At 42.1% G+C, this 21,402-nt stretch overlaps 1 protein-coding gene across 1 annotated transcript in view; it reads right to left on the minus strand.

Moving 5' to 3' along the window:
- Window positions 1–21,402, minus strand: part of FRMPD1 (FERM and PDZ domain containing 1) — a 45,582-nt gene that overhangs the window by 14,013 nt on the left and 10,167 nt on the right. Inside the window, exons 2-7 of the mRNA XM_061201129.1 lie at window positions 16,889–17,046; window positions 15,939–16,041; window positions 12,327–12,372; window positions 8,586–8,693; window positions 5,176–5,271; window positions 718–843 (exon numbers count right to left, since the gene is read on the minus strand). Of these exons, the coding sequence (XP_061057112.1) occupies window positions 718–843; window positions 5,176–5,271; window positions 8,586–8,693; window positions 12,327–12,372; window positions 15,939–16,041; window positions 16,889–17,046 (637 nt within the window). The remainder of the gene's footprint in view (window positions 1–717; window positions 844–5,175; window positions 5,272–8,585; window positions 8,694–12,326; window positions 12,373–15,938; window positions 16,042–16,888; window positions 17,047–21,402) is intronic.

A 21,402-nucleotide genomic window follows, 5' to 3' on the forward strand; every position in this document is an offset into this window, starting at 1 on the left:
TGTGTGTGTGTGTATCTCTCTCTCTCTCCTGTACCTTACTTCTTTTTCACTTCAACGATCTTAGTGATTTAACTTGATTTCTTTTTCCAATGCTAATGGAACAGAAGTGATTTTTTAAAAAGTTTGTAAGCAGCAGTATTAGAAGATGAGTGACCATGGTAGGAATTCATCTGCAATGAAGAATGCTCAGAGCGGCTTCCATGAGCTCATGCCTTGCTCATGCTGTTTCTCTTCTTAAAAATTATGGAACTGACCTGTGTTTGGCTTTAAAAAGCTGGTATGACAAATCACTGAATGGTTGAAAGATTGAGTGGTACAGGTGGACTGACTGTGTTAGCCCTGTCCTGCCGTCAGGGACGAGCTCAGAGGGCAAGTCTCACAAAAAGGGCTTAGACACAGCAACAGATGCTCCCCTGACATCTCAAAGGCAGCAGGTTCAGAGGAAGGTCATCAGAATTGGAAGAAAAAGATAGAGCTCTATTGGCTGTGTTACCTTGAGTAAGTCACCTTACTTCTCTAAGCCTCTGTCTCCTTGTCTGCAAAATGGGGGCCTGCCTACCTCATACAAAAACCAGGCTGAGTGAGCTCTGTGCCTTCTGGGCACAAGAAAGCGCATCAAACCTGCAGATGCACTCAGCCCTATACCCAAAGGTTCTGGCTGAGGCGTGCAGCTTGCCCAGCCCAGATCTCCTCACCAGGAGCAGGAGGAGGTGGTACCTGCTGGATGAGCTCCTCCTCGTGCAGCAGGTGCAGCCGTGAGATGTTGTACTGCTCCTCCAGGGCCAGCGCAAAGTACTCCATACTTCGGATCGACAGCTTCTCCTTCACCGTGAGGATGATGTCCTGCAGGCACAGAGGCATAAGGGTCACCGAGGAACAGGCCAGCCCTCACGTTCAGGCACAGAGCAGGGAGGACTCCCTTCACTTTCCCTCTGCTCCTCGGTGCAGCTGGGGAGAGAAAGGCCTATACTGACTGGGTCCGCTGCCAACGCAGGCAGCCAAATGTTGACGGGCCACATGTGGGACTTCTCATTGCCCCTCAAGGTCCTACACCCACCGCTCCCCTTCCCTCAAGGCTCCAGCACCACCCATACGGCCACCCTCTCTTGCTTTACTCCAAAGGCTGAAGCTATCCTTTGGGGCCTTATGCCTCTCTTCAAGGTCTCCAGATTCATCCTCTCTCTGGAGTCTGCATCATCAACTGCTTACCAGACAGAATCACACCACCTACTCTCTATGCAACTATGGGAAATCAACCTGATGCTTCTGAACCTGTTTCTTCCTATGAAATGGAGGATAAGGATGCCTATTCAGAGGGGCTGATGGGATGACATGATAATTAATACTGTGCCACCAGAGTTGCCATGCCACATTTTCCTCGTTCACTACAGTGGCCCCTTGTCTTTGCTGCCTCAGGGCATTCACAATGCTGTTCCCTCTGCCTGGCACACTCCTCCCACACTCTTCACAAGGCTGTTTCTTTCTCTTCAGAGAAAACTTCTCTGGTCACTGTGTCTAAATGTGATTGTCCCTGTTATTCTCTGTCCCGGGTCCTGTTGATTTCCTTCATCACTACTGGATATGATTTTCTTCAACGACAGCTCTGTTCTCTAGTAACAGATAAGACAGTACAGTAAAGTTAAGTGAATGGGCTCTAGACCTAGACTTCCCCTCACTAGCTGTGTGTCCCTGGATAAAGTGCTTACTCTCTCTATGCCTCAATGTTTTCATCTCTAAGATGGTCATAATATTCACACCTCTCTCAGGGGTTGTGTGCAGTAAATTAATTTCCCCATATATGGCATTTAGAATCGTACCTGGCAGATGGCAAGTGTTCAATACATGCTAGCTGCTGATATTTGTTTTCTTGCTTATTGTCATTTACCCCGCTAGATGCTAACCTTCCCCAGAATGTGAACCTTGCTTGTCTTGTGCTCCATTATATCCCCAAAGCTTGGCACTCAGTGATGCTCAATAAACTTTCACTCAGTGAATAAATAATCATCATAGACTCATCATAGATGTCCTGCCAGAATCTCAGATTTAGTAAGTGCCACACCATCAGGTGTTACCTGCTCCTCACAGCTCCCAATTCTGAATCCTCTTCCCACTTGCTCCATCGCCCTCCATAACTGACCAGTGACTAAGTCCTGAAGGGTCTATCTGCTTCTGTAACTCAACAACATTAATTCAATGCCTACTGTGAGCTGGCCATGATGGAGAGCCCCTCACTTGACTCTGTCCCCTCTCTCCATTCTCCATTTGGCTTGAGTTCACACATTTCTCCTGGCTTTGCTGAGTGGTGCCCTAAGGACCCCACCCTGCTACCCATCTGACCTCCACCTTGCATCTAGAGCAGGGGTTGGCAAACCATCACCTGTGGGCCAAATCTGGTCCACTGCCTGTTTTTGTAATTAAAGTTATATGGGAACACAGCCATGCCCATTCTCTACAATGGCAGAGTTGAGTAACCATGACAGAAGCCCCATGGCCTGCAAAACCTAGAATATTCATTATCTGCCTCTTTACAGAACAAGTTTGCTGACCCCTGATCTAGAGAAACTTGTCTAAGCCTTGTACTTCTCATGCTCTCCCTGGCTCAAGAATATTCAGTGGTCCCCATGGCCCACTAACCCAAATCCAAACTCCTTAGCTTAATATTCAAGGCGCTCAAGTATCAGGTGCCAGCCCACTTCTCCCACTTTATCTTCTGCTGCTTTTTCCAATGCACCCTGCTTGCAAGCCCCATATACTTGCCAAACTTTCCCATCACTGGACCTTTGTTGGTGACATTCCACATGCCCGGGAAGCTGTCTTCACCTACCACTCCTGACCCATTCCTGTCCATCTTTCCAAGTCAGCCTCATAGGCCATCACATCCTGGGGGCCTTTCCTTGCCACCCAGTTGGAAGCTCTCTCTTCCTCCACACCATTTTCACATCCCGATTTCCTGGTTCTGAGCACACTGTACCCACCACAGTCTCCTTGTGAAATAACCCCAGGTCTCATCTCCTCACCCCAGCCCCATCCCAAGACTCTAGGCTCCCTAAGGGAGTGACCCGGGATAACTTATTTCTGTATCACCAACAGCTTTGCCGGCACACACAAAAGAGTCACTAAATGTTCACTGGGTCAAATGACATGTTATTTTCCTTGATTTAGAGAAAGAGGTTTTCTAATGTAAGAAATTTGCTTCTCTTGATAAGGGAGTGGGGAAGAGAAGTCACTGATGAACTGACAGTGGTTTTTCCCTTTTTTACCCATTTGGGGATTTGTTTATATCCCCCCCTCTTTCTCTGTCATAAAGAGCTAAAAGACTTGCTTTTTAAAAATTTGGCTACTACAGATAAGTAAAATTAACCAGTATTATACCAGCTAACTCCTTGCCCATTTCTCCAACTCCATCTGTCATCTTGGCTTTAATTCCCCTGCGGTGTGTGTAAATCATCTCACAGTCTTTTTGGCCACCAAAGGGGGACTCACTTTAAATAAATCATCCCCTCCATTCCAATGCACTTTGCTCAAAGATGACAGAAGTAGACACCTTGTCTAACACATTTGCACAACTTTCATGCAGAATGGCAGCGTGGCCACCTCCAGTGCAGGGTTCAGAGACAACAGACCAAGTTGGAAGCCAGCTAGAAGCTAGCTGACCTTGACAAGTTTGGGATATCTTGGGCCAGTGTTCTCATCTGAAAAGTAGGTTAATAATTGTCACTTTACAAGGTTACTGGGGGCATTAAGTGAGATAGTGCACGAGGAAGTACCCGGGGAAGTGCCAGACATGTAGTGAACACTGAACAAATCCAAACCCTCCTTTGGGTTTGAGCTTCCCAGGGTCAGACAGGTTTTCTCCAGCTTCTCCTCAGTCACACCAAGATAAGAATGGGATAGGGCATTTGGGGTAGCCCTAGGAACTGCCAAAGGGAGGTGCCAGGGAACACTGGTGTGTGTGCATGCATTGAGTATGCACGTGTGCACTCAAGTGCATGTGCATATGTGTGTGTGTGTGTGTGTGTGTGTGTGTGTGTGTGTGTCTATCTTGGCTACTGTCCGGTACCTATAGCTGCACATGCCCACCTGAACCTGCTCTTCCCCCAGTATCAGAAGAGCTGGGCTCAGTGTTGACTCTTACACGATTTTTAATGTTTGAACAACTCCTTTGTTTGCTTCTTCCCTGGTGCCTCCCTCTAACACTATTTGCTTCCTTGTTCAGAAACTATAGTGCCATCCCTTATTGTCTATGGATAAAATCCAAACTCCGTTGCCTGCCATTTGAGGCCGTCCCCAGCCAGCCTGTGCCGTCTCCCACTCCTCCCACGAGAAAATGGCCTGTGTTCCAGTCCTGTGGGATGGTTTACTACTTCCTTGGCAATGTCGGTCTTACTGGCTCTCTGCCTTAGTTCATGGGACTTCTTCAGATTGATGTGCATCCTCTAACCCCTCAAAAACCCCGTCCCCACCTGTGCTTGTTGAAGTCTGAGAAACCCTTCAAAGCTCAGCTCAGGTCCAGCTTCTTTGCAAAGCCTTCTCTGACGTCCTGACAGGACAGAACATGGTCAGATGGAAAGATGGTGCTCTTTCCCTTGCGTGCTGAGCACTTCCTTGTCCTTCTCTTTACAGCCCTTACTTCGTCCTGCCCTGGACTACTGGGAGCTCCAAGAATGTCCATCTTCCCTCAACTAGACTGCAAGCTCCTGGGAGACAGAGACCACTTTCTACCTCATTCTGTACCACCTGCCTCAGAGTATCTCCTTTGGGGAAACTTGTTAAATGTAAGTCAAACTGACTTCCATCCAGAACAGAATTCACAGGGGCCTGGACCTGTCCGCACACCTTGCCTGGGATTTTAGCGACTCTAGTCTTTTGGGTAGCAGGTGGAGTCCCATACAAGAGGCAGGGAAGCCCAGTGGTTAAGGGTGAATGCTTATGAGTTGTATTGGGTACTTCATCTCTCTGAGCCCTGATTTCCTCCCCTTGCAAGATGGTGATTAAAATACCAGCTTGCTGGGTGTTTGTGCAACTAAATGAGATAACACAGTGCTTGGCTTACTGCAGGTGCTCAGACCATGGTGGTTGTGAGATCACCAAGGTAGCTGCCTGGCAAGATGCCCCCGGGGTCCTGGGAGCCAGCAAATTCTCACTGGGAAAGAGATTCAAGTTTATTCCGAATACCTTCACAGTCGTGTGTGCCTCAAACTTGAAAGCTTTGGTCTGTCCATTCTCCAAGTACACCTTGAGCACGTTGGGCATACACAGCAGAGAATTACCCTGGAAAACACAAGAGTAGTGTTGAAACTGTCCCTCCCTGTCCCTGGGTGTGACAGATCCTCAGCTTCCCTGGCCCTGCCTGGTGCGGAGAGCAGGATTCTCCCCAACCTCCTCACCACATTGTAGATTGATTCTTGACATTTGGAGATTTCTCCAATGGATGAGGTCTATGCCACACAGATACAGGCGTGCTTTGTTCCAGGGATAGCCACTAGAACTGGAAGATGGTGAAGAGTGAGCCCTGCCATGAGCATACTGACAGCACTGTGCGAGCCTGTACGATGTCACACGGCCATCAGCTGACACTTCACTGCTGGCTGCCTCCCTTATGGGATGCAATTTGGCAAGTCAGGTGACAAGCATGCACATCGTCCCAGATGGGCCTTTCTGAGATTCTTGCACTGTGCCTTGTGGGGTTGGGTGAAATGGTGGGTAGGAAGCTCCCTCAGAGCCCCCTCAACATTTTACTGCTTCATTCCCTACAGTAAAGCAATACCAAAGGGCAGAGGGCTGCTTTCCGCCTCTACTCATCCCAACCATCACTCCGGATTTATGCGATCAACTGCCCCCAACTCTAATCTCTGCAAAGAGTTTGGGTACAAAGCCCACCTGGGTTAGAAGCTTACCATCTTTTTTCAAAAACCTGACAGCCTTTTTCAGATGAGAATTTTGTGTCTTCTAAATATAAGGCCACTTGTATCGTTTAAGCAAGACTCACATTCATCACTCTACATAACTTTTTTTTTTTAAACCACAGTACTTTTATGGAAGAAAAAGGAATATGGTCATATCCCAGTGCCATTTCACACTCAGTCAGGGATGAGGGATTTCACACCGCTCATGTTGTCATCTCACTACTCTGGTTTAGGGTATTTAGAAATCTTAATCTTTGGAATTCCCAAGTATGACATGCTTTCCTTGATACTTTATTACTTGTGATTTACCAAAAAATACATCCATAACATCACATAACTAAGGCTTTTCTCTAAGGCTTCTTCCAATTTTTATCTATACCTGTAAATAGCTTTTAGAGAGCCGCACTAATAGAACATGCACGATTCTATGTGCATTTTTACTCAACACATATACACTTCTTCATGTGGATTTAATGTTTATAATTTTAATGGACTTATAAATAGTCTGTTGAGTTGAAATATCAGAATTTCTTTAACCATTCCTCTGCCCTAGACATTTAACATTTTTTCAAATTTTTTGCAATTTATCTATCAGTAAAACAGATATCTTTAACTACATGGATTTTTGCATTTAAATTATTTTATAGACTTAAATTAATGAGAATGTGATCCTTGGCCCACTTTTATGGCATTCATTAAGTTTTGTTTTCTTCTACTCCCAGAGATTAAATCAATTTACAAAGCCACCAATTAGTACATGAGTGTAGCTACTTTCTTGGCATCAGGGCTTACATTTTTCTTTATTTGTGCTCATTTACTAAGTGTAAAGTAGCAGTTCTTAATATTTTCCTTTGCATTTATTTAACGGTTAGCAAAGTTAAGCATATTTGAAGTGTTGGTTTCCTTAAGTCAGACAGAGAAAGATAATACTGTATGATATCACTTATATGTGGAATCTAAAAAGTAAAACAAACTAGTGAATATAACAAAAAAGAAACAGACTCACAGATATAGAGAATAAACTAGAGGTTACCACTAGGGAGGGGGTGGAGGGGCAAGGTAGGGGTAGGGAATTAAGAGGTACCAACTACTATGTATAAAATGAATAAGCTACAAAGATATATTAAACAGCACAGGGAATATAGCCAAAATTTTATAATAACTGTAAATGGAGTATATAACCTTTAAAGATTGTGAATCACAATGTTGAAACTTGAAACATATTGTATATCAACTATACCTCAATAACAAAAAACCCCCAAACCCCCAAATGTTGGTTTCCTATTTCAGATTCTTCTAGGGTCTTAGTATGTTTCAAGGGAGAAAGTTTAGCAACTGATTTTATCATCTTTTAAATACTTGAGAGGATGAAAAAGTAGGTCACAATGATGAACTCTCGCTGGTTTGGCTGTCTCTGCCTCACGTGGCTGATACAGAGACTCGGTACCCTGAGCTGCAAGTCTCCCCAGGGGATCTGGTTCACATCTGCAGAACCCTTATTCTCTACCTGTTCTGTTAGTTGGTTCTAGCTTCTACTTCTCTTTACTATGTACTACTCTTAAAAACACACATTGAATCAAAATTTAATTTGCTGAAGAGGTTTGATCCATCTTCACAAACATGGACACACAGAGACTCAAATACTTCAGACTGACAGGATCTCAGGTCTTTTCTGATTAATACACTAGGCCTCCCACTAGACCTTCCTGAACAAATCCACCTTTTACTCTGAGGTCTAACGGAAGGTGGAGTCTGTTAAGCAGCAGGACAAGAAGAAAATAAGGGCTCTCCAGATGTGAACCAGATCACCTGAATCCTGTGTTAAAATGGCCGTGACTCCCCATTCACTGGTCTCTATGCTAAGAAAATCAGATAAGGACAAGCTCTGATTTGAAAGTTTCAAAATCTATTATTGATCACTGAATTCAGAATGGTAACAGTTACAGACCATCGGGTGGAAAATATTTAAATTATGAATATATGAGTCTTTAACAGTCCACATTGAAAACATCAAACTCTAGCCAATATTTTCCCTTTACAAACTTGTCTTCTGAACCCTCATATCCAACCACACCAATCCTGGGTATTCCCATATCAAAAAGAACTAGACAGCATATCACAGTGGAAAACAGAAGAACTGAAGTCACACAGACCTGTGCTCCTGGATTTCTAGCTATGGGATCTCAGAGGTTAATTCTCTTAACCTCTCTAAGCCTCTGCTTCCTCTTTTGTTAAAATACCTCCCATGCAGGATATGGTGATGACTAAGGATTATGTACCCAAAATTCACGCAATAGAGGTTCAACAGATGATGGACTCTTTAAAAAAACCAAAGCCCCCACCCCCACCCCCGGCCACCATCACTACTATCAGTATATCACCTTCAGAGGGAATACTAAGTTTGAAGATTTAGAATGAGAAATGAACAACTGGAATCTGTTGAAATTTCAAGGGCAGAAAAATGGAGTCACAGAATGACAGAGCCACACCCAGTGCGTCTCTCCCTGTCCACCGTTTGTAGGTGCCTCACTAAGGGGGCACAGAGCCTCCAGCAAGCCCGCTGCACTCCCTCTGCATCCCCTCCATGCTGCAGATTCCAGAGTCTTCAGGAGATACATGCCAGGAGGCAGCTCACCCACTTCATGAAGAGTCATTTCAACCCCCTGACCAGTGACGCACCTGGCTGTGTCCGCTGACGAGCACTTCCTCTGCAAAGTGCACCTTCACGGGGTTGGTCTTCAGCCTGGCTCGCTTCTCCTCCGTTAGGAAGGAGGACTTGGGGACTCCCTGCAAAACATTAACATGACACACTTTAGAAAAATGTGGGACTTTCATAAAAGCCATGTACATCTTCTCATTTCTTAAAAACAAAAGCAAAAGCTTGACAGCTGTTGAGAATTCAATTAAAACCCACAGAGAAGGACGACATCCCATTAAAGATCTCTTTTCATAAAATTTAGGGATCTCAACCCAATGTTCTTATGCATCTGAGAACAGCTCAAGATTCAATACAGTGGCCAAAGGCTGTGGTATGATGAAGACAAAGAGAACTGGCCTGTGAGCAAAGAGACCTGAATTCCAACCCAACTTCAGCTACTTAACAGTTCTGAGAACTACCTCAAACACAAATTGTTATGGAAGAAAACCAGTTGTGTGTATGTGTGTGTGTGTGTGTGTGTACACACTCCTTTCTTTGGCCTTCAGTCTTCTCTTCTGCACAATATGGGAACTGGACCAGGAGGCAGAAACAGCATCATGCTAACGAGCATGGGTTCTGGAGTCTGACTACCTGAAAAAAGCCCAGCTCTACTGATTTCTGCATGTGAGACCATGTGCCTGTGAGGCTATAGTGTCCTCATCTGTAAAAGGGGGATAACCAATATATCTAGCTTGTAGGATCTTCTTTTGGCACAAATTAAATAAGACATTAAATATTAGTATTAATATTATAATAAATAATGTATTATAAATAATTAATAGAAATACAGATCTATACAATTAAACCAAAACATATTTTAATCATAAAATTCTATGTCCTAGAGAAGCAGTAATTAATATTCCAACTTAGGATTTTATAATTCCTAATCAATTTCAAATCATTTGAGGACTCTAAGAATCCACTCGGACAAAGATGAGCATTCTTGCTGAAGTAAAATATGTATGACCATTTGTCTTACAATCATATAACTTCTGGTGAGAGGCCCGAGTGGGCTAGACAATATTCAGGGCGTTTCTCAGGGGCACAGGGGCCATCACCTGGGCTAATATCAGCTTTCCCTGCAGGACCTCCAAAGTACAGTATTCATACTCCTCTTTTCTTGGGAACCTCATAGGAATCTTAGGAATGGTACTGGAACATGTTAATTTTCCTCTCCCTATACTTTTTATTTTTATTTATTTATTTATTTTAAATTATTATTATTATTATTTATTTATTTATTTTTGGCTGTGTTGGGTCTTCGTTTCTGTGCGAGGGCTTTCTCTAGTTGCGGTAAGTGGGGGCCACTCTTCATCGCGGTGCGCAGGCCTCTCACTATCGCGGCCTCTCTCGTTGTGGAGCACAGGCTCCAGATGCGCAGGCTCAGTAATTGTGGCTCACGGGCCCAGCTGCTCCGCGGCATGTGGGATCTTCCCAGACCAGGGCTCGAACCCGTGTCCCCTGCATTGGCAGGCAGATTCTCAACCACTGTGCCACCAGGGAAGCCCTACTTTTTATTTTTTAAAAGGAGGCAGCTATATGCTGTTTCCCTCTCTCCTTACTTAACAAGTGCTATCTTTTGCTATCATTTCTTGGAAATAGAGTAGGAAAAGAACTACCTAATTAAGATTAAGGTGTTCTCCACTGAGATGATAATCAGCTAAATGAAAAGAATCTCTCAACACCTGCATGATCATTTATAGCGATTAGCTTTCAGTATACTGTTTTTTTACGTATTGGTTTCACATTATTTCATAGATAAATTCTTCTATTTAGAATAGAAGAATCTCCATTTATCTGTGCATAAAACACTTGGTCTGTCATATTTATGGCAAACATCCTAGTCCTATTTAGGTGGGGTTTTTTTCCTGTTCTACTTCTAAGAAAAAAACAAACAAAAAATAACACTTCAAATAAGGAGAGGAGGCAACAATTTCTTTGCTTTTTAGTGTTATGAAGTTTTTGGACCACAGAAATTTAATTTTTTCCACATAATCAAACAGCTGTTTGTTCCACTGTACCTTCTCCCACTCCCTAAATGCTTAGGAATTCTTTCTGCAACTTACGACTGGGTAGACACCCATCCATATTGTTGACATTTTTATGATTTGTTTTTTATATTTAAGTCTTTAACATCAAATGGTGTGAGATATGTCCCAGTACAATTTCTTGAATAATCATCTTTTCTCCCACTGATTTGGGATGCCATATTTATCATATACTAAATTCTTATACTGGTATCTATTCTTGGACTTTCTATTTGATTAGATTGATATAGCCAACATTTCATCAATATCACACTATTTTAATTACTGCAGCTTTATTAGTTTTAAAATCTAGTATTTCAAGGCCATCCTCATTATTCCTTTTAAAAAAGATTTTCTTGATAAGTCTCACCTTGATATACTTTGTCAAAATCCAAATAAAAGTCCCACAGGGAGTCTGAATTTTCCTTAAGCATATACATTAACATGAGGAAATCCGACATATCAGTAGTCTTCCCATCAAGGAACATAATATGTAACTCCTTTTATATTAAAGAAAAATTTTACTTCCTTCAGTATTATTCTAGTTTCCTTCATGTAAGGCCCACATATTTCTTTTCCCTAAAGTTCTCCTATTTTTTAATTTTTTCCTGTAAAGAACTAGCCCTTGGATTTATTTATCAACTTTCCAATTTTTTCTGTTTTCCAAAGCATCATTTAGATTTAAATTTTTATCATTTTCTTTAATCTGCTTTATGCTTGTTTTATTAGTCTTTTCTTCCTACTTCTTGCACTGAATATTTACTTAACCTGTTTTCTTGTTAAATAATAAAATCACTTTTAAGGTTATGAATTTTACTCTGAGTATAGCTTCAACTGTATATAAGTTCTAAGAAGTAGAGTTCTAAATTTTAATTATTTTCTACCTAGTCTATAATGGTAATTTTTGCTTTTCCATTTGATTCTGTCTTTACTTAGGAGACTGCATTTTTATTCCAAATGACTGGGTGGTTTTAGTTAAGTTTTTGATAGCTATCAATTTGTGTTTTATTATATTCTGGAAAAGAGACTTATACAGTTGTTTCTTTGGGGAATTTAGTTTTTTTGGTGGTCTGGTATGTGGTCAGTTGGATTAGATTATTAAATGCATTATTAAAATTCTCTATGCCCCTATTTATTTTCTTGTCTATTTGTGGCCAAGGCTAAGAGGTATGTACTAAAGTCTCTCAGAATGAGAATTTTCTGTCAACTTTTCCTCCTTGGTAGTTTTCTCTTACAATCTGATTATATACTTTCCCCTGTATCACATATAAAGGCCTCCTAGGCCTACAGTGGTTTAGGATGGCTGGTGCCTTTCTGTGCATCATCTGTGCCACACCTTGCCTTGCGGCCGATAAAACACGTTCACATTCAACACGTTGTTGGGTCCTCAGAACAACCCATTAGATAGACAAGGCAGTTATTGTCCTCATCTCTGTTTTACAAAAGTCAAAACTGAAACTAAATGACTGCTCCACAGTGATATCACTCAGACCTGTCTTGAAACTCCTAGTTTGGTACCCTTGTCATCCCACTCTGCATAATCACAGGTCTGTCTCCTTAGCTGGACCCACATCTGTGTCCTCCACAATACTGGCACACAGGCTGTTTATTCTACGGGGGATATTCTGCTGGGGGTACAGGGTGTTGGGGCCAAGAAGGGTGAAACTAACACACAAGACATAAAAAGAGATATACCGATGTGCAGCGAACAACTGTGATTGAAAGAGAATCTTCAGCTTCCCTGAAAAAAAAGAATAAAGGTAAAAAAAGTCATCATTCTGGGTGATACACGTGTGTGTGTGCATGTGTGTGTGTGTGTTAGGGTCAAAAAGACTGGTAGAGGGCTTCCCTGGTGGCGCAGTCGTTTAGAGTCTGCCTGCCAATGCAGAGGACACGGGTTTGAGCCCTGGTCTGGGAAGATCCCACATGCTGCGGAGCGACTAGGCCCGTGAGCCGCAATTACTGAGCCTGCGCGTCTGGAGCCTGTGCTCCGCAATGGGAGATGCCGCGACAGTGAGAGGCCCGCGCACTGCAATTTAGAGTGGCCCCCACTTGCCGCAACTAGAGAAGGCCCTTGCACAGAAACGAAGACCCAACACAGCCATAAATAAATAAATAAATAAATAAATAAATAAATAAATAAATAAATAAATAAATAAATAAATAAAAAGACTGGTAGAATTACAAAGCAGCCTCTCTTGCCTCAGCTTCTTTGGCTCAGCAAAATTGAGAAGGACACTGAGAAAGCAGTGATCTGTGAAGGAACTTAAGCTGTCCCAGATGCCACTGCTACCTTAAGAAAATCTTCAGATACTTGCCTCTACCATCTAGTCCATACCTACAGCCACTAAATTAAGTCACTTATCTTTCTTTCTTTTTTTAAATTTTATTTTATTTCTGGCTGCACTGGGTCTTTGTTGCTGCGTGCGGGCTTTCTCTAGTTGCGGTTAGCGGGGGCTACTCTTCGTTGCGGTGCGTGGGCTTCTCATTGCGGTGGCTTCTCTTGTTGCAGAGCACAGGCTCTAGGCATGCAGGCTTCAGTAGTTGTGGCACACGGGCTCAGTGGTTGTGGCATGCGGGCTCAGTGGTTGTGGCACAGGGGCTTAGTTGCTCCACGGCATGTGGGATCTTCCTTGACCAGGGATCAAACCCGTGTCCCCTGCATTGGCAGGTGGATTCTTAACCACTGCACCACCAGGGAAGTCCCCACTTATCTTTCATTTAGTCTATATGATGGAAAACTCATCCGGTTGCTATGACCACTAGCTAGGTTTATGTCCAAAAAAAAAAAAAAGAAAAAAAATTTAAGAGAAAACAGCAATAACACAGATAACTTAGGTTGCTATTTCAGAAAACTGGCTAAACATTCATGAAATAGAATAAATGAATGTGGATAACCATGATCAGATAAAAGCCAACAAGTTTACGGTGTTTGGGCACACAAGGTTGGCGGGCCCAATCATTTAATCAAATACTAGACATTTTTGTTTTGTTATATAATTTCTTAGGTTCCAAAAGTGATCAAATCAACCAGATAAGTGCCAAACTTCCACTTCACATTAGAGGACAGAACTGAAAAATCGATTCATATTTTCCTTTATCTCTGCCATTGCTAGAGAAGCAGTTTGCAAAATAATTTCATTTGATTTCTTGCAATATGAACATTTAGGCCAGCTGCTGCCAGTGTGTTACTTCCTCTAATAGATAAACTCAACCTGAGGTTTCTAAGTGCCTGGGGATTGCCTCTTTTCCATTTTATATAAGAACAGGTCTTTTTCAAGAGAATTCACAACAAACCAACGTCCAAGTACTCTCAAAAGGACAGTTTGGCCTCACAGATAGATAATCGGAGGAATTAAGAGAGATTTTGTTGGTTTTTTGTTTGCTTGGTTTTTTACTTTTATAAATGGCAATGACACTGGGAACTAAGCTAAAAAAGTAAGCAGTTCCGGGATTCCCACACAAGGCATGTAGCTGAGAGTGCAGATGCAAGCATACATCAGGTCACATCCCCGCTCACGAGTCTTCAGTGGCTCATTCTTCCAGGAGGAGAATAACCCCTGAACTCGCTGTATCAGCACCAAGACCCTCCATCATCTGGGCCTCACTTCCCAGAACTTTTCTCTAGGTATCCAGTGCCTTAGACAAATTGAACCGCTCAGTGTCCCCTACTCCCCAGCCAGTCACTCCTCCTTATCACTTTGCATGGATCATCCTTCACCTCCATCTTTGTGGCCCAAATTCTACCCAGCATTAAAGGTAGAACTTGGCCAGCTGAAATACTTCTGTACTCTTCTCTGTTTTGTCAAACCACAACTTCCCCACAAGTTGGAGGAATCTCCAGCGTTTACAGCCCCTTTCCCCTGCTTCTCTTGAGGCACTGTCTGCCCTCAATCTTAGCGGGGTATACACGAGCTGTCTCTGCACTACCATCCTGTAAGTGTCTGGGGAGTGGAGTCCCTTTGCCCCCCAGGGTTCCTTGCCCGTTGAACAGATTAGGGTTCAATGTTACCTAAACATCCAAATTTTGGTCTACTGTTTTAAATTGTGAATACTTTTGTTTATTAGTCAGAGTTTGATCTATCTAGCCTGGCAGAGATATTAGTAGCAGTGAAAATCTAAAATTCATTTGCTGGAATTGAGAAATTCTCTGAGAAAACCACCCGGTAATTGGGAAAGCAAACTTCATGATTTCCATAACCATATTTCATTTTTTAAAATGAAATAATCAAATCCTTTCCTGGCTGCCCCACCCACTCACCTTATTCCCTGGCAATCTTGAAGCAATATTGGGCGTGGTTGAGAGGATTCTATTTTCTACACTATGATGGATTCTCTGTAAATCTTATGTCTCTCCGCAGCGAGACTGTGGACTTCCTGAGGTTGGAGACTGCATCCTGCATTTTCATTTTCTCTTTCTCTGACTTTGTTATTGTTGCCTGTTATTCAGTGCGTGCTGCACACGATAGGCCCTCAGAAATGAAAACCACCACTCACAAAAAGGCACAGACTAAAGTACAAACTTGAAGTATCTTCAAGCTGGCTTTCCTCTAACTCTATTTCTCGTTTCCCTTTATTTATATTAAAGTCATTAAAACCGTGTTGGGTGAAAGTTTTAAAAGACAAAGGCTGTACGTGCCTATAGAACATCTGTCAGGCCTCCTCACTCCTGTCACTCACTTCCTCTGTCTTAAAACCAGGGTCACCAACTGTCAGTGCCAACCACATTCACTCATTCCACTGAGCACCCACTGTGTGCCTGGTCTTAAGGAGATCATGGCCAAAGCAGAAAGTGAGACATTTACAAAAATCACCATGACACCAGGTAGAAGTTCGTAGGTGCCATACCAATGGAACTACATATATGCCTACCAGGCTGCACCAAGAACATTTAGGAAGAGATATTAAAAGGGTTAAAGAACAATAAGCAGACTTAGTGTCTAATTTTTGGCATATGTTACAACAACCCTATACATCCTTAAGGGGTAGGGCCTATGTATTATTATTCATAATTACATTCCCCACAGCGCCTAGCACAGTGTTTTGGGCATTGCAGGGGGGTGATAAATATAGCACCCTGTGCCTCCCCATCACTTCTGTAGGCAGGTGAAAGACGGCAGATAGTAACCGAGATGGAATTCTAAAACAAGGCTGTTATTGCTGCTTTAAAGGAGCCTGGACTTTACTTAAATCCCAGGGATATCAGTTATGCCCTTTCTGTCTCCCAGCCTTGCTCTATAATAATCTGTGCAATATATATAATAATATATATAATAATTCTGTGGATGACGGAAGACAATTTAGTACCTCAGAATATCGACCGCTCGTTCACAGGAAAGGTCTTCAGCAGGCTCGTTGTTCATCTGGAGGATCTGATCACCAGGGAAAAGCTTGCCATGAGCGGAGCCTTCTGTTGAAGAGAAAAGAAGTAACGGGTGTTCACGCCAGGAGGGCCCAGACCCCATGTGTCACAGCAGCTCACCTGAATGGCAGCCTGATCCAGTCCCCAGGGCACCGGCTCACCCCCACCCCTGGCCAGACTTGGGCTCACATGGATTTCAGTTTTCCTGTTTACAAAGCATGGATAACGTACCTGCCATCCATCACCTTCAAGGGATGTTAGGAGACTGTCCAGGGAAAGAAGACTAGCAGAAACTCCCTGAATCAACAGAGCTGGCCAGCGAATCTACTACATTCATTGCTAAAGAACTCTGGTGTGTGTGTGTGTGTGTGTGTGTAAATTCAAATTAATAGATTTTAACTAGTCCCAGATCTCACATCAATACATAGCTGAAGTATGACAAAAAACACCACACATTCCCAGCCTGCTCATCTTCACCCTGATACAGCCTATATTTTACAGAGACTCAAGTGAAAACAAATCAATAATTTCTATTACTGTCTGCCCAGAAACTCTCCCCAGCTCAGAGCATGCAGGGTTCAGAGAGGAGGGCCTGCTGGTCCCAATACTGTCACTGTCCCTGAGACTGGCTGGGGGCCACGGGTGGGCAAATCCCTGGCTGAGGCCAGTGGACCTGGGGTGCAGATCAGCAAGTGCACTTGGAGCTCCTCCCTCCCAGCACCACAGGAAGGCGCAAAGCCCTAGACAGAATTAGGTCGAAATTAGATGTGCCCTGTCTAGCTTTCTGGGGTAGCATTTTCTACATTATGTTATAGCACAGAGAGATGGGAAGAGAACCAGGGATATTTCCCCCCAGGAAGCCAAAATCCTTTCTTGTTTCCTAGTCAGCCCCTACCTGCTGTGACGGCCACCACTGTGAGGGGAAGGGTCTCAGAAATGTGAAATCCATAGTCCTGGAGGAGATCGTCTTTGTCTATTTTTACTGTGTGTTTCACAGGGATGATGGTCTGGGTTGGGATCCCAGGGGGTCCATCAGCTGCAGCATCTTTAGCCCTGGAAGAGAAGGAGTGTGTAAAAAAGACAGAGAGGGGAGTCTAGTTGGTGGCCACAAACTAGGTCAGCCCTAGGCATTCTGGAGGAGGAAGATGCAGAGCTGAGTGGACACCAACTCTCCTCTTGAGAGAGAGACGACACAAACGCCAGTAGATAAGGCAGCAGGACATAGCACCGTGCTCTAAAAGAGAGGTCGTGAAGTGCTGTGGGTACTCAGAGAAGAGGTAGAGCAGTTTTAACTTTGTGGGCTAGAGGAGAAGGAATCAGGGAAGCATTTGCTACCTAGAAGAGGTGGCATCTGAGAGATGTCGAGGGTATATCTACACAGCCCAAATCCTGGCACACAGAAGATATTCAGTAACTGCTGCTGAGTGGATGGATGCATAGGTGCATGGATGGATAGATGGATGGATTCATGGATGGACGCATGGATGGATGGATGGGTGGGTGGATGGATGGATGAATGGATGGATGGACGGACAGGCATTCCAGGCAGGGGGCACTGCTTCAGCAGAGGTACAGAAGAGGAAAAACATGGACTGTAAATAGGAACAAGAAATTGCTCAGTTTAGATGTCTAATGATGACTAATTTTTATAGGTGAATTGTTTCTTTGGTGACTTTTTCTTTTTTGCTTTATAATGAACGTTGCTTCCCCTTCAACTTTGTAACTGTGAGGATTCCAATATAAAATCCCAGATATTGCAGACTCCCTCTATACTAATTGTTAAAAACATGTATGTTCTCTATATATCTAAAAGCAGGTAAGTTGAAAGTTGTATTTTCTATCTCTCAATACCACAAAGTGAATTTATGAGCTATTTTTCATTTGTCTGTGGCAAATGATTTTTTTTCCTTCTAAGAGTCAGTGGTTCTTTCTGAGGAAGGTCAAATAGTGATGGGATAAGGTATTTACTGTCATTATAAACAACAGAAATGTGGAGAAGTAACAGCTCCCTCGGGGCTCTGCAGCTAAGGTTTATCATTTATTCTCATCTATTTACCAAACACTGTCAGGAACTCTGCCCAATGCAATAGGACCTCGGTTATCTGAAAATCACCTCTCTGTCATTTATAATAATCTCAAGTTTCAACAAGGACCAGGAAATATTAAAAAACTGCTTCGTGGAACCAAAATGCGGTGACAAGTCCCAGCCTTATTATGCACATTATCCATCAAGGAGCTCTCTTAGGAGCAAGGAGAGGATTTCTCCTAGGTGAGCATATGGGTAATACTGAGAAGTGTTAGAAGACAGACTTAACAAGAGGGAAGAAACAGAAAACTCTGATAATTTATACTGAATAAAACCCATAGGTATTCCTGATTTAAAAAAAAAAAAAGAAAACTTTAAAGCTCTGAAAGGGCCTTTCTAAGTAAAATAAATAATATAGTGCACTGAAAGGCAAAAATCAACATCTGTGGTCCTTTGAAAAAGCAACAGGAAGGACACCCTAGACACTACTCCTATTTAATGTGGCAGGAGAAATGCCTGGAATACTTATCAGAGAAGGAAAAATGATAAGAGGAATAATAAGCGTACCTTCTTTTTTCCAAACAGTTGATGATCTACACCTAGAAAATGAATTCACAAAGAGAATTGCTAGTGCTTGAAAAATAAGCTTAGTGGAGTTGCAGGATAAACACATAAAACACAGCCACAAAAAGCATCCAACAATTCATTAAAAGCAGAGTAGCTGAATGTGTATTAGGCGTTAGGCATTCTTAATAAGCTGATGCAATAAAGGAAGACACAAGTAAAACTGAGGCTGGATTCCTGGTTGGGAAGATTACATATTGAAAAATGAAAGTAAGTACTGAACGAAAATATAAATTTGATGGAATACTGGTTAAAAATCCTTCCAAATTAAAAAAAAAAAACTTGATAAATTGATGACAGTAATAGTAGCAGTAACAACAACAACGATAATCATTTGTAACATTTATTGAGCACTAACTCTGTACCAAGGAGTGATCTAACCTGTTTTCATGGCTCATTTGACCCTTACAACACACTTGTGAGGTAGGTATGATTATTATCCCTATTTTATAGATAAGAAGACTGAATCTTGCTTTGAGAGACTTTAACCTGCTTAAAGTCACATAGCTGGGGAGGGAGTTTCAAACTGGGGCTACTTTCTTCAAAGGCACTGCAGCACAGCTGTATAATGCAAGTCACATTTGTAAATGTAACTGTTCTAATAGCCACCTGAAAAGGGGGGAAGAAATGAAAAAGAAACAAGCGGTTTTTAATATATTTTTATTTAACCCAATATATCCAAAATACTATCATTTCAACATGTAATCAATAAAAAAATTATTGATGAGCTATTCTGCACCCTTTTTTTCATATTATGTCTTCAAAATTCAGTGTGTATTTTATACTTACAAAGCATATCAACTTGGACGCTGTATTTTCAGCAGAAATTCTCAGATTTCATAAAATGTACAGTTAAAAAGTAAATTTTCAGGCCCAAGTCCTTCCGAACATACTTAAAAGTTTTCCAATAACTGAATGATCAGTCTTTACATTTAAATTAACTAAAATCAAATAAAATTAAGTATTTAATCTCTCAGTCACACTAGCCACGTTTTAAGCGCTTAACAGCCTTCTCTGGATAGTGGCAACCATATTGGACAGCACAGATCTAGAGCCTATGACAATGTATGAAAAATATACGAGACTCTCATATACAAAAAGAAAATTCCTAACTTCAAAATTGTATTAACAGATGTTAGAGCAAATACCTTAAAAGGTACTTTATGTCAATTTGTCAAATCTTATATAGTTATGTAAAATATTTATTGTGAGATGTGGGTACCTTTTAATGTAGAGTGGGTCTCCAAAATATGAGAAAACTTGAAGCCTAGAAGCCTTAAAAGAGTTGTGCTTGAACCTAGATTATTTGACCTGGGAGCCTGGGCTCTTGAACACTAAATACTGCTGCAAGAATGAGGGTAAACAAGATGTGCAAGCACACACTCACGTGTGGGTACACTTGTGTGTGCATACACCCATCTTCCTCTCTTCTATAGATCACAGTCTTAATCTGCTCCTATCAGACAGAGGCGATGATCAAAACTGCATGGCGTGGTCTTCACCAATGAAACAGAATAGAAACTTTAGAAAATCTTTAAAAATATTAGGTGGCTAGCCAGAAATAACTCAACATGGTGACATAATCACCACACTGCAGTACTAAACACCATACAAAGTATTATATTTCAAAAAGGTCAAAAGAGAGAATTATAAAAGCTAGAAATAAATATGGACCCTTTATGCCAGCCTCCGGAGAGGAGACACATTTTTAAGGATTAGAAAATTAGAGACAGGCATAAGATATAAGATGGACGGTTTGAATGTGAATTTCAATAGCTAATACATAAATACAAATAAATAAAAGATTAGATAACAGAATAGGACACAAGGAGAAATGTTAAGTGATAAAAGTTTATAACTTCTTCATCTTGTACACAAAAATTAACTCAAAATGGATCACAGACCTAAATACAAGAGCTAAAACTATACAACTCTTAGGAGAAAATATAGGAATAAATCTTTGTGACCTTGGTGTCATATTAGATATGCACAAGCAACAAATGAAAACATAGATAAACTGAACTTCTTCAAAATTAAGAACTCCTCTGCTTCAAAGGACACCACTGTGGACTTCCCTGGTGGTGCAGTGGTTTAGAATCCGCCTGCCAATGCAGGGGACACGGGTTCGAGCCCTGGTCCGGGAAGATCCCACATGCCGTGGAGCAACTAAGCCTGTGCGCCACAACTACTGACCCTGTGCTCTAGAGCCCATGAGCCACAACTACTGAGCCCGCATACCACAACTACTGAAGCCCGCATGCCTAGAGCCCGTGCTCCACAACAAGAGAAGCCACCGCAATGAAGAGTAGCCCCCCCTCGCCACAACTAGAGAAAGCCCACACGCAGCAACAAAGACCCAACACAGCCAAAAATAAATAAATAAATAATTTTATTTAAAAAAAAAAGGACACCACTGAGAAAGTGAAAAGACAACCCACAAAATGGGAGAAAATATTTGCAAATCATATATCTAATAAGGACCTTGCATCTAGAACACATAAAGAATTCTTATAATACACTTAAAACAAAAAAGACAAATAACCCAAATAAAAACTGGGCAAATAATTTGAATAGACATTTCTCCAAAGAAAATATACAAACAGCCAAGGAGCACAAGAAGAGATCATTAGCCATTATGGTAATACAAATCAAAACCACAGTGACATAACACTTTACACCCACTAGGATGGCTATCATCAAAAAGATAGGTCAAGTGTTGGCTAAGGTGGAGAAAATGAAACCCTCATACAGTCTTGCAG

The sequence above is a fragment of the Eubalaena glacialis genome, chromosome 9 (genome assembly GCF_028564815.1).
Source record: "Eubalaena glacialis isolate mEubGla1 chromosome 9, mEubGla1.1.hap2.+ XY, whole genome shotgun sequence".
NCBI classification, from domain to species: Eukaryota; Metazoa; Chordata; class Mammalia; order Artiodactyla; family Balaenidae; genus Eubalaena; species Eubalaena glacialis.